General features: G+C 37.7%; 1 protein-coding gene across 1 annotated transcript; it reads right to left on the reverse strand.

The window, feature by feature from the left end:
• Positions 1-1,615: 1,615 nt before the first annotated feature.
• Positions 1,616-6,507, reverse strand: LOC141591333 (ER lumen protein-retaining receptor A-like). Its single transcript, XM_074411651.1, has 6 exons — positions 6,400-6,507; positions 4,179-4,444; positions 3,817-3,932; positions 2,027-2,100; positions 1,861-1,924; positions 1,616-1,778 (listed from the first exon to the last, which is right to left on the reverse strand). The coding sequence occupies exons 1-6, from the start codon at positions 6,497-6,499 to the stop codon at positions 1,742-1,744; spliced, it is 657 nt and encodes a 218-aa protein (XP_074267752.1). The 5' UTR covers positions 6,500-6,507; the 3' UTR covers positions 1,616-1,741.
• Between the last annotated feature and the right edge of the window lie 6,824 nt (positions 6,508-13,331).

Raw genomic sequence — 13,331 nt, forward strand, 5'->3', positions numbered from 1 at the left:
GCCGCATTAATGTTGATAATTTCACTACTCCCGCCGTAATTATTGTTACTTTCACTATTGCCGCATTAATATTGATTATTTCACTACTCCGTTGTTGTTTCTATCACTTTCACTAATCTCGCTGATAATATTGTTGCTTTTACTATTCAAATGAGTGATTATTATCATATAACTATATCCAATGTTACTACAATTCTTTTCTTTACTAACCAAATTATTTTTACTAATTAGGCATGCAATTTTAAGAGGATTATATATTTATATAAATATATTATATATATGCATTAAATCAAATCGAAAGAATTATGCAATATTATATATTATAGAATCTAACTTGAAATATTTATAAACTACTTATATTATATTTTTGATGTTAAATAATTAACATCTCTATACATCTAATAAACTATAAAGTTTAATAAAATTGTATAGATTTTAAATTTAATATATAATTTTATGATGATAATAATTAATACCATAAGTGTGCATGTTTATATAATTAATTATTTTATTTTAAGGAAATTGACCATCTTCTATAAATATTTAGGAAAATTACCAAGCATTTTTTTCTTTTAGTCTCATTGAAATTGAACATCTTAATTAATTATTTTAAGGAAATTGACCATCTTAATTAATTATTTTATTTTAAGGAAATTGACCATATTTTAGTCTCTTACAAATATTTAGAAAAATTAACAAGCTTCTATATAATTTAATTTTAACCCAAACTATATAATATTTGCATTGAGATCCCTTAATCGGGTTCATCACACGGTGCTAGTGATTTAAAACTATATAGTATAATTAATTTGTATAACTTTCTTTAATTACATTGAAGTCCCTTGGTTTCTGAATTTAATATATAGTATTGATTTGTAAGAGAGGCTACATGCTCGTTGTGCATTATGTGAGAGCCAGACTGAAAGTAGTGCGCATTTATTCTTTGAATGCGCCTTCTCTTCTTCTGTCTGGCTTGCTGTTTCACAATGGCTCAAGTTGCCTCCTTTTACCAGCCTATCCAGTATTCTTTGCTGGTTTCGAGCATGTAACTGTGGTGCTAGTTGGGTCAAGCGACAAAGAAGGTGTGTTCTATTATGTGCTATTTACCTTCTCTGGCGGGAGCGGAATTACCGAATTTTCCAAGGCAAGCAAACATCGGTTGAGGCGGTTGTTTGGCAACTAAAGTATCTGGTTATACTTAGATTTGCTACACACTTTGAAAACTGTAACTGATCTCTTTTAAGTTCGGTCATTTTTTGGTTGTTCTTTTGGTATTTCTGGGTGGCCACACTGGCTTTCCTTGTAGGGAATAGTAGGATCTTGTACTCTTTTGATTATTAATATATATGATCCTAATTTTCTGCAAAAAAAATAATAAACTATGTCCTTTTACATCATTTAATCAAATATCAGCTACCTTTTCAGTTAATCTCCCAAATAGTTTTAATAAAAATCAGGTCTTATTTTTCAGGTATCTTTTCAGATTTCAAGTACCTTTTCACAGCCAGAGCCTTTACGTCGAAAGAAAGGTTCTCTATAGGTCAATATAAGTGATATGTTAGTTATCTAGCAACTATGCTTTAGATTAAAAAAAAAAACATGCTATAAAACTATTAAATCGAAGTAGGGAAAAAGTTACCGAAATTAATAGTCATCTGCGCATCCAAGACTACTTAACCAACCTCAGTTACAGGCTTAACGTCATGAGATCATACTTTAAAACCATCATATACGATTAGACTCAAGCCGGCAGCTTAAGCTTTGAGTTCGTCTTCCAGCTGCAAAACGAAAAGCATATCATCATAGATTCATACACTTGGAAGCGTAAACTTAAAAAGTGGCCGCGTTTAGCATTCTCACCTGATGAAGTAATAGTAAAAGAAATCTGCATAAAGAGCAGTCTGAACAAGACCAGAAATGCTAGCTGGAAAATCAAGCAACAACACCCAAGTAAAAATCAATTGATGATTCTTATATTTTGTACTGCCATCATCCCATTCATGTCTTCAGACTGGCTTACGCTTACCTATCCAGCGACCAAAATGGGGTTCTGTAAGATAGCGATAAATCCAGTTGACAATGTACAATGCCCTATATGCCCTGTAAAAAAAACAAAATACGCTTGTAAATAGGTGTCTAGTTTGTCATACTCATAAGCCAAAACTCAACTACAGAGTTCATAGATAAACTGTAGATGCCTGAACAAAGAAAATGCAGCATTATGGACAGTTTGGCAACAAGTAGACCACATAATCTGGGCACATATTCGATGCAATGACAGGATGTTCAGCTTTAGCTCCACACTTATCAGGACAAAATTTGCGCAATGAAGTTTGCTCTTTGCACCATAGATAAAGAAGAACTACTAGCCCAACGAGTCCAGGTGCAACGGCGACCACCAGGTTGATTCGGGGTAGGTGGTTTGTTACCCATTTCTTGAAATAACTGAATTTTGGGTTATTCGATCAAGTAATTGAAAGTTTCCATTTTCTTTACTTTTTTCATATTATTATTGTATAAATATTCGGGGATTAAGACCATTCCAGTAAACTCTCGGATCCTGTTGAGTGACCTCCTTTGTGCTTCCTTGAAAGACCTAACCATCTCTTACGCAAGCTAACGTGCAACCACCATTGCACCTCATGGATCACCTCACATCAACTCGAGCCACTCTTCACCACTATGGTATATTGAATCTGGCTGCCAACAGTACAACTAATCCCACCTCTCACTACCTCCTCGAAAATCGGATGACTACCCAAACAACTTCAGACATTTGATGAAGGGGTTCTAGCACCTGCTGTCATCAATCACAGTATTACCTACTACCATTATTCAACATCCTACTGAAGGCCACCAAAGATTCATACTAGTTCATTAGTTCAAGCCACAAAGGGAATTAATTGTTTACGAAAAGTGTACTGGTGGTTCAAACACGCTATTTTCTAATGAGCACTTCTATGATTCTCCAAATTCCTCGATTATGCTGTATGGAGTTTTACAATATAAATCTTACATTGCTTCTTACTTCAGAAAATCTAGAAAAAACAATCAAATACAAGCAAAATGGGTATGACACCATACAAGCAGGATTTCCTCTTCTCCATTCAGAAAAGAACATGCAATGCATTTACACCCTTTTTTTTTCTTGATAGGAGTGGCAGCAATAGCAACTCCATATCGAGAACTATATTAGTGTTTCTTTATTATTTGACAGCGTTGTCATAACCCATCGGTTTCCTACTAACTGGTTCTTTAGACAAGATAGCATGTACACAATGTAACTGTCAAATAACCACAAATTACGCCACAGAACCTTCGCTGTTGATGATACTCACTACTGAAAAGATTTACTGGAAAAAAAGAACGGGTGACAGATAAAAATTAAAGCAACCAAATTGGGTCGTATAGTAAGTATTTCTCAATCAATATACAAGTTCATCACTTTTCTTAACTGTACTTTGCCAGAAATAATATTGGATCCAGCGACGGGACCATGGCCTCTTATCTACCATTTACCACTACATTATCAGTTTAACAATCCTGTCACAGGTAGTTAAGCTCATACATTTAAAAGTTTAAAGGAGTAGTAAGTTAGTAACTAGAAACAGAAGAGGGTGAAATTAATAAAGCCCGCCTGATGCTTCAAACGAATGAAGTAACAGGCCGGTACTTATATGTCAGAGGTTTGTGATCTAATTTTAATACTTTTACTAAATGACCAGTAGAATGCAGATGCCCTTAGTCGATGTTCTATGGAAGAAATTTTGCATTGATAAACAGATAGCATGAAAGTAAGATGCAATAAAGCTGTACCCCAAAAAGAAAACATATTGAGCCGTCAGATTATCCACATTTCCACTTCTCTGCAGCAGGACAAGTTGGGGGAGAATAGCAACAGCTTCCAGATAAATAGAAAATGCCCAGAAAACCTGGAATAGAGTAAGTGAACTAGTACATACGCAATCAACTGAAAAACAATAGAGAAGAAAACCGATAAAAATGCAGAAAGCTTCAGGCCCTCAACCATATTTCTCAGACATAGCTACATCAAGCACAATTACATGTCGGAAGTATTTAACGGATAAATCTCGTTTCATATAGTGAAATCACATCTATCAACAAAAAGAGATTCCGAAATTTAGTTGAGCAAAAGTAAAAGACATTGAAGCCAGTACCTCTTGTATGGTGAACTTCTCATGGATTAGCAGTGCCAGGACAAAGCATCCAAGAACAAGGAAATAATGGCGAAATGTATCCTGCACTTTGTCATAGGAACGCTTGATAACAGGATGCATCTTCATACACCAAACAATTGACAATGAGCTCACAATGAAGACTATCTTCATTATAGTGTTATAGACAGATATGAAATCTGTAACAAGATCCAGGTAGCGTGCTACAAATACAAGAGCATAAAGCTCCTGAGTCTTCAGCGAGATACCTTCACAATACAGATCTCAGATAAGTTTAGAGGCCCCAATTCAAACCAAGTAGGCACAACAAATGTATTTGAATAATAGTCTCACACTGTTTGAAGTGTCCATCGATGTCACTCCAACTAATCATATTAGCTCATGTACCCGTGTCATGAGACAATTGTACATTGTGAACCTCGCATACTTCATTCTAAGCCAAGACACGAGTATATAGTTCATTTTAAGCCAAAACACAAGTATAAAATAGCCAATCTTAACCATGAGTAACAAGTTCACAAGTATACTACATTGTGAACCTCGCATACATCATGTGTTGGATACTTCTAAGTTCTAACTTCTGACTGACCATGAGTATCACGTCCGCCAATTAGCTCACTAGTCCACTCCTATTTCGCCTTTCCCATTCAGTTACAACTTACAACAACGCAGCTCAAAAGCAACTTATGAATGTGATGATAAAGTACTTTCTCAGTTTTTCATCGAAAAGTTGATGAAGTTCTTACTTCTTACCTGCATTCACTCTACCCGATGTGCAAATTGTTGGAAATATAGGGGCTTTTATTGCCTTTGGAGTGTTTCCAATTGTCCCACATTGGTGAGGAAAAGAGAGTTTCATGTATTTATATATGACCTCTTACCTTACACTATCACTAGTGGGTCAAGGGAGGCTTTTGTGGAAGCCTTGCGAGGTGCTTAATTCAGCTCGCACGCGCGCGCCGTGCCCGTGCCCGTGCCCGTGCCCGGATTCGGGATTCGGGATTTGGGATTTGGCCTGCGGCGGGCTGTGCCTATCTTTTTGGGCCTGGACCGAGTTGTTGTTTTTTGCTTCTGTTAAACCTAGCAGTCAGTTAGTTTTAGTCAAATGCTGTTAGTGGGTGAGAGTATCACTCCACGTTTCCAGCCCTTGACTCCTACTTCGCTGCAGTCGGTTTTGGCTCTCTGATCAGGCTATCTATAAAATTTCTGGGTACTGCTTTAATATCGTTCCAAGTCTCACAGTTCCGAGAGGGCGGAACTGCGTGGAGACTGTAGTGTTAACCTTGGGGAACTACCGGCACTAGCTGATCGCCACCACGGTCGTACCGGAGAAATAGTTTTCAAGGCAGTGGTTTATTCACGGCACTACATTCGGGTTTAATTTATCTTCGCTTTATTCTCATCGTCGGCTGGTATTTCTATTCTCCTTCTGTTTCTGCATCTTTCGAATAACAATTACATATATTGTGTAGTTGTTAGACAAACTATTATACAATGAACATTGGATGGTGTTTCTGCTGAAAGGTCACACCGTCCCACCAAAGTGCTTTCAGTCGCACAACTTGGTCAACTTCCCACAACCAAAAGCGATAATAGTCACGAATTCACGATACTACAGATACCTCTCAAAACAGTCGGCCTCGCTTAAGAGTTAAGACCACAGTGTGTGTCAATTGTCATTACTGTGAAACGCATGCAACTTTCTACAGTAACTAAATGATGATTCTACTCGTAAACGTAATCGTCCATTTCACAATTGAGACCTGTGCAACATTGATGAGGAGCAATACTACCGTCTACACTCTACAATTTCAACAAACTAAAATTCGCCTAAGCGAAAAATTTTGAACAAACGTATAGAAATGACTTGAAATTAGCGAGTATTACATTTCATTAATTTCCGAGCATACTCTTTCAACACAAAATTACTCGAAACAACAATCGCCGCAAAAATTCCAGCATATATCAGATAAATTAACATCACATGATCATAAGTTCATAACGCCTTAAATTTTCGCTGTAATTTTTCGGCATAATTATATCAGTCCGATTAACATTTCGAAAACAACTCAAAAAACGGGGAAAAGTGTAGCGCAACAACTTAGAAACAAATTGATAAATACAAAGCATTAGGTAATGTATTTTTATTAAAAAAATGTTGAAAATGTGAAGAAATGAAAGGAGAGTAGAAAGAGGGAGTGACCAGAGCAAGATTTGGTGGCGTAGATTTTGAGGAGTAAGACGAGAATACTGATCAAATGCGTGATATCACCTGCTAGTCTGAACACATTCATGGGCATCATGGCTTCCTTTGCTGTTGTTGCAGAATGTTGAAGAAGAAAATGGAAGGGTGTGTATAAATTGTAATTAGAACACGATTAATTGGGTCCGGCTAAAGATGTCGACAATTTTACTAATTATCGTCGACATTTAATGTAAATTTCCATGTTTGCCCTCCATAACATAACCATTTCCGTCTCACTAAAACACAACTCAATTTCCGTCTCACTAAAATCACTCCAACAAAAAAAAAGACGGTTTTAAAAAAAAAAAAACGGGATTTGTAATTAACAACATGAACGAGAACGATTTTAACAACGATTTCAACAATGAAGCTAGTAACGAGGTGAGTTTACGATTTAGTTTTGTCTCAAATTTATGTTTTATTATCGTTTGATTCCCGAATTAGGATAGATGCCTTGATTGTAGACGAAATTAGGATAGATTTGTTGACGGAATTAGTTGAAAAGGGAATTGAAAAAAAAAATATGGGAAATGGGCTGGACGAAGAAATTTTTCGTCCAAACCCAGGCATGGACGAAAAATTCCTTCGTCCAGTATGGGACTTGGACGAAAGAATTTTTCGTCCAAGTCTGGGTCTGGACGAAAAATTCCTTCGTCCAAGGCCCATACTGGACGAAGGAATTTTCCGTCCAGACCCCTGGACGAAAAATTCTTTCGTCCAAGGCCTATTTCGTCTAAGCCTAGCCTTGTGAGGAGAACTATCCGACACATGATCTGGAGTTGGGTGCAGTTGTGTTTGCTCTCAAGATTTGGAGGCACTATCTTTATGGGGCGACCTTTAAGGTGTTTTCAGATCACAAGAGTCTCAAGTACATCTTCACTCAAAAGGAGTTGAACATGAGACAGAGGAGGTGGATGGAGCTGATTGGGGATTATGACATGGATATTATATACCATGAAGGGAAGGCTAATGTGGTTGTTGATGCGTTGAGCAGGAAGAGTGTGTGTTCTCTTTGCACGGCTATATCCTTGATGAGGTTGAGAGATGAGGTGAGGAAGATGGGGATACATATGATACAGAAAGGGGATGCTAGAGGGGACTTGACAGTGGAGCCAGACCTTTATGCTGATATCCGCAGGAAACAGGCTTTGGATCCTAAGATCGAGGAGTGGAGAGCTGGGGTAGAGAAAGGGACAGTGTCTCGATTCTCTATTCATACAGATGGCGGCGTGAGATTTGATGGGCGATGGTGTGTACCTAGTGATGAGGAGTTGAAAAAGGTGATCATGACAGAGGCTCATTGCACACCATATTCGGTACATCCGGGCGGTGACAAGTTATATAAAGATTTGAAGAAGGCTTTCTGGTGGCCTGGAATGAAGAGGGAAACAACTGATTTTGTGTGTGACACTCCGCGATAACGCGGAAATATAACTAATAAATTAAAGCGGAAATTGATGAGATTTTGAAAACTTTTCATTACAAGTTAAAGAATAACACGCGGGTGCCAAAAATGAAATGAGACGAATACAACAATAAACAAACTTAGGTTGTTACAACCCAAGTCTAGAAAACGGGGAAAAGATGTCCCACGAATAAACATATAAGGGGTTTCTAAACTAGCAACTAAGGTCCAAGGGTTTAGTTCTCGCTAGCCCACACGTCTTCCCCACGTAAGCATTTTCACCACCTGTCATTCATGTAAACATGAACGCCACAGTCAATGGGGAGTAACTCAAGGTTCTCCCAGCCACAATATGTTGAAATGCAAGTAAACAACCACTTAATCAAACATATTGATCATGCATCATATATGAACAATAAAGAACAAGAGAATATAATTGATAATCATGATGAGATAGGCATAATACTTTTTTTTTATGGAATATGCATGATATGTTAGAATAAATATGCAATCAAGGGCATAGAACAACCAAGTCAACCAACTCATATTGACACGACTCACAAGTGTAAGACCAACACAAAGTGTAGACGGAGTATCCGACTCAGAAGCTACCTTTCACTACAAAAAGAATTAAAACAGGCGACTGATTTTGGCGACTGAAATCAGTCGCCAAAATCAATTTGGCGACTGAAATCAGTCGCCAAAGGTCAGTCGCGGACCTTAGTCGCCTTTTCTAGCTTTGGCGACTAATGTCGGTCGCCAAATTTGGCGACTGAAAAATCAGTCGCCAAATGACTAAAATGGCGACGGATGGGGTAGTCGCCAATTTGGCGACTGATTCAAGGTAGTCGCCAAATTGGCGACTGAATAGCAGTCGCCAAATGCCAATTCAGTCGCCTTTTTTGGGTGACGTAGCCAGTTTGGCTGAGGTAATTTGGCGACTGATTTGGGATTTGGCGACTACAATTCAGTCGCCATTTTGGCGACTACCTTGAATCAGTCGCTAATTTGGCGACTGAATTGCAGTCGCCAAATCCCAATTCAGTCGCCAAAGCTACTGTAAGTTTTGGTGGTTTTTTTCGTTTTCATTGCTAGCCAAATATTTACAACCTGCATACAAACCGATGTTCCACAACACCATACATCCCAAATTTCAACACACACAACACCATACATTTCAACCCAACACCTCCCAATTTTTCAAACTTCATTTCATATATTGAAAATGAAAGTTTTACAAGCTAAGCTATTCTAAATGTTCAAGTCTAAAGTGTTCAAGTTTTACAAGCTTACATGCTAAAATCATCTTACTTGGAAGCCAACACCGGCTCCACTCCCCCCATGTGGACCATGCGGATCATTTGGATCGTAGTTGGATCTAGGTCCGGGGTTACAACCTTGCCACCAATTCTCAAACATTTCCATTCTTTCCTTCATTTGCCGGAATTCTTCATCACGTTTGGCAAGTTCTTCATCACGTTTGGCATCACGTTCATCACGCTCTCTTATTTGACCTTGAAGTTGACTAATAATTCCCGGTTGATACGTGTTGCTGGGAATTGTTGAAGTCGATCTCCTACGCGTTTTCTCATAGAAAGCCGGTGTTGAACTTCCGGTACCATACACGTGCCCTTTCTTGAAGCCATCCACCAACTTATACCATATGTCATTATCCTGAGTTTACGGATTGGCGCCTTTTTCTTGTTCAAATGCTTCCTACAATATTAAACAAATGGTTGTAAGTTAATATGGTAACCACCTTATATACGACATTTTAAAAGAGAATAAATTAACAAAAATTAAGTGTTACGGAAACTTACATATAATTGCTTGTCTTTTGGCTTAGTCAAAGTTCTAACCCCTTTGTGGTCAACCCTGAATGCGTGTCCGTAAAACAGTTGTACCGTCGCAATCGGCTGTGACTTCTTCTTTCCTCTCTGAATGAAAAAAAAAACATACATGTTAGAAAATCAACAAAAAATCTAACATAAAATAAACATGTTGCATTGAAAACAAAAAAAAGTGTGAAATAATAGACAAACTTACACCCAACATACGATTCCAGAACGATCGTGAACCCGCGTAATGAGTAGGCTCGTTCACGGCGTCTTCCTTTCCTCCTCTTTTGTTGAGGGATGCTTGCTTAGACTTCTTCTGAAAAGCTTCACTTTTGGTATGCTTTATTAAGCCTTCATACTTGTCACCTGCAATTACACATATGAAATCATAACTAATAAGTTACTGATATTATTTATAATATAAGAGAGTATATACTAATTAATACAAATAACAAAACAAGTTAATTAAATACCTTTCATGTGATCTGGTTCCTTTGGGCGCCTAACTACCTTCCAAATCACGTCCCGATATCGTCGAGTACCGACGTCATTGTACCCGATACGGACATTAATTTCTTGAGATTGACCAAGCAAATGATTGCTACAAAAAAAAAAGCGACAAAATTTCATATTAGTATAAAATAAAAGTATAACCTTGGTTATTAAAACAAAGAATTACGGAAAATATATACCCGAAAGTTATTGAACCACGCCTCTCTTTGTGCATGAGAAGCTTGTGTCCACGATGTAGGAATTGGACCCACGAAATTAGTCTTCGTGCTTTTCGTGACACCTCGTACCACGCAATCGTCCATAAACCTGCATTTATTTTGAACATGTAAAATTACAAACAATTATTATTTTAAAAAAAAAAAAAAAAAATAGTAGACTAATAAAGAATAAAACTTACCATAATCCCGCCGACTCAAGAATCATCTTATGATCCGAAGTGTACCGTATCGGCACCGTCTTTGGTTCGTCGGTAGCGTCGCCTCTCACCGCCACCGTCTGTCCGCATCGGATCCTCCTGCACAAACTCCTCCTCCTGCTCCGGACGCGTACTCTGTCCTCCTCCCGAGCCGCCTCCACGCTTCCTACCTCGACCGCTCCCGGCCATCTCGATAATACAAATAAAATAAAATTAACACAAATAATGATAAATGAAAATTATACAGACTTCTAAATTTTAATAATTTACTCTTGAGAAATACAAAATTATACCAATTTAATCATCTTCATCTTCAAACCCCTCGTCCTCATCCTCATCCTCTTCCTCATCCTCATCATCGTCATCATCATCATCATAATCATCTTCATCTCCAAACCCCTCGTCCTTCCTCCTTTTCTCCTCCTCCCTTCTCCTCCTCACCTCATCTTCCCCCTCCTCTCCTCCTCTTCTTCCCTTCTCTCCTCCTCCTCCTCCTCCTCATCCTCCCCTGAGCCTCTCTTCCACATCATAAAATTCTTCCTCTTCCATGTCTTCACCATCTTTATTCTCATGCTCATAGTTGATTTCATCGGGTGGAGACAAAAGCGTTTCATTTGAAACGTTTTCTTCTTGGAAAAAAGTTGTATCAACTTGTGACCGTGCCTTTGTCTTAAAGATTGCACACCACGCATTTTGATTTCTATCATTTGTTGTGCTTGGATAAGTAGCAAAATACACTTGATGAGCTTGATGTGCAAGTATAAATGGATCATACTTAGAGTATGTTCTAGTACGATTCACTTCTACAAGTTTGTATTGTTCATGTACTCTCATTCCAAATACGAATTATCCTTCCAATCAACCTTGAATAAGACAGTTTTATAAGCTCGGTCACGTCCACTATAACTAATTTCAAAGATATCTTCAACTATACCATAGTATTCGTTGTCATCAAGAGAAGAAATAGTAACCCCCCAATTCCACCTAGCCTTACCTTTACCGTGGTTTAATGTTTGAAAATTAAACCCATTAACCGAGTATCGATTCCACGTTCTTACCATTTTTTAAGGACCAAAAGCCAAACTTCTTATCAAATCATCTTGAATATTCAACTCAATTACATGTTTCTGAAACCATGATGGAAATTGGTCCTCATGTTTGTCCCAAACATCATCCTTACTTATATTAGGATTCCTCTCAATGAAATCATTAACAAATCAGAGTTTCGTATGGCTCCAAGAGGTCACAATTAGATAGCATGTAAAGGTGGGCACGATTATACTCCTTATCATCCAAATATCTTGTTTGCCTCTTTGATGAACACCCTTCATCATCTTGAGTTTGAAAAAATTCGGGTAAACTTCCGTCTACTTCATCCGGTTTCTCAACATTCAAGTTTTTTGCTTTGCTTTCTATATGTTTTTCAAAGTAAAGAGAACAAAAGTTTGTAATCTCTTCCGTTAAATAAGCATTGCATATAGAACCTTCCACCCTAGCTTTATTACCAATTTTTTTTTTCAAATGATTAAGAAACCTATAAAAGTTAATGATGAGTTTTATTAATAATAAAGTTAACATATAATAAATAGATTAGTTATTATTATTAATTTTAATTTAAAAGTAGCTAGATTATCTTAATTACCTTTCAAATGGATACATCCACCTATATTGGACGGGTCCCCCAACTTTGGCTTCATATGGCAAATGAACCGGTAGATGCTACATGGAGTTAAAAAATGCAGGAGGAAAGATCATTTCAAGCTTACACAATATCTGTGGTATTTGCTCTTCTAGACGAATCATGTCATCAACACATATTGAATAGGCACATAAATCTCGGAAGAATTGACTAATCTCAACAACTGCATTCCAAACGTTTGTCGGCACGAGGTGTTTCAAAGCAACGGGTAATAATCGCTCCATGAATACATGACAATCATGACTTTTCAAGCCTTGCAACTTGACTTCTTAAGATCAACACATCGACTAAAATCGATGCATACCCATCGAAAAACTTCAAATTTTGTAACCACTCACACAATACCTTTTTCTTAGCTTTGTCGAGAGTGAAAATGGATGTTGGCTTAGACCATAACGCCGCGAATGTGTAATTTGGGACGATGACAAAATTTCTGCAAATCTTTTCTAGAAGCAATGCTATCACATTTTTCACCTTCTACATCCATGATCATGTCAATTAGTTGCTCAAAGAAATTCTTTTCTATGTGCATTACATCCAAATTATGTCTTATCAACATTGTCTTCCAATAAGGAAGGTCCCAAAGAATGCTTCTTTTAAACCAACCGTTTTTCTGCTTTTTCAATTCTTTAAATTCTTCCTCGGTACCATCAATAGGGGATGGTAAATCACATACCGTCTTCCATATCTCATCCCCAGGCACTCGTTTCGGAGGGGCATCAAGCACCTCTTTACCTTTTGTGAAAGCTTTCTTGTTCTTCCTATGTGGATTTCCCTCTCGTAAGAAGCATCTATGACAATCAAACCAGCTTATTTTCTTGCTATGGGAAGCCGAAATGCTTTACTTTCCTCCATGCAACAAGGACATGCTTTTTGTCCTTGTGTAGACCACCCAGATAGCATACCATAGGCGGGAAAATCATTTATTGTCCACAAAAGGGAAGCTTTAAGTTGAAAATTTTGTTTTTTAGACACATCATAAGTTTCCACTCCAACTTCCCACAAATATTTCAACTCCTC

Source organism: Silene latifolia, chromosome 7, assembly GCF_048544455.1.
Source record: "Silene latifolia isolate original U9 population chromosome 7, ASM4854445v1, whole genome shotgun sequence".
In the NCBI taxonomy this organism is placed as follows: Eukaryota; Viridiplantae; Streptophyta; class Magnoliopsida; order Caryophyllales; family Caryophyllaceae; genus Silene; species Silene latifolia.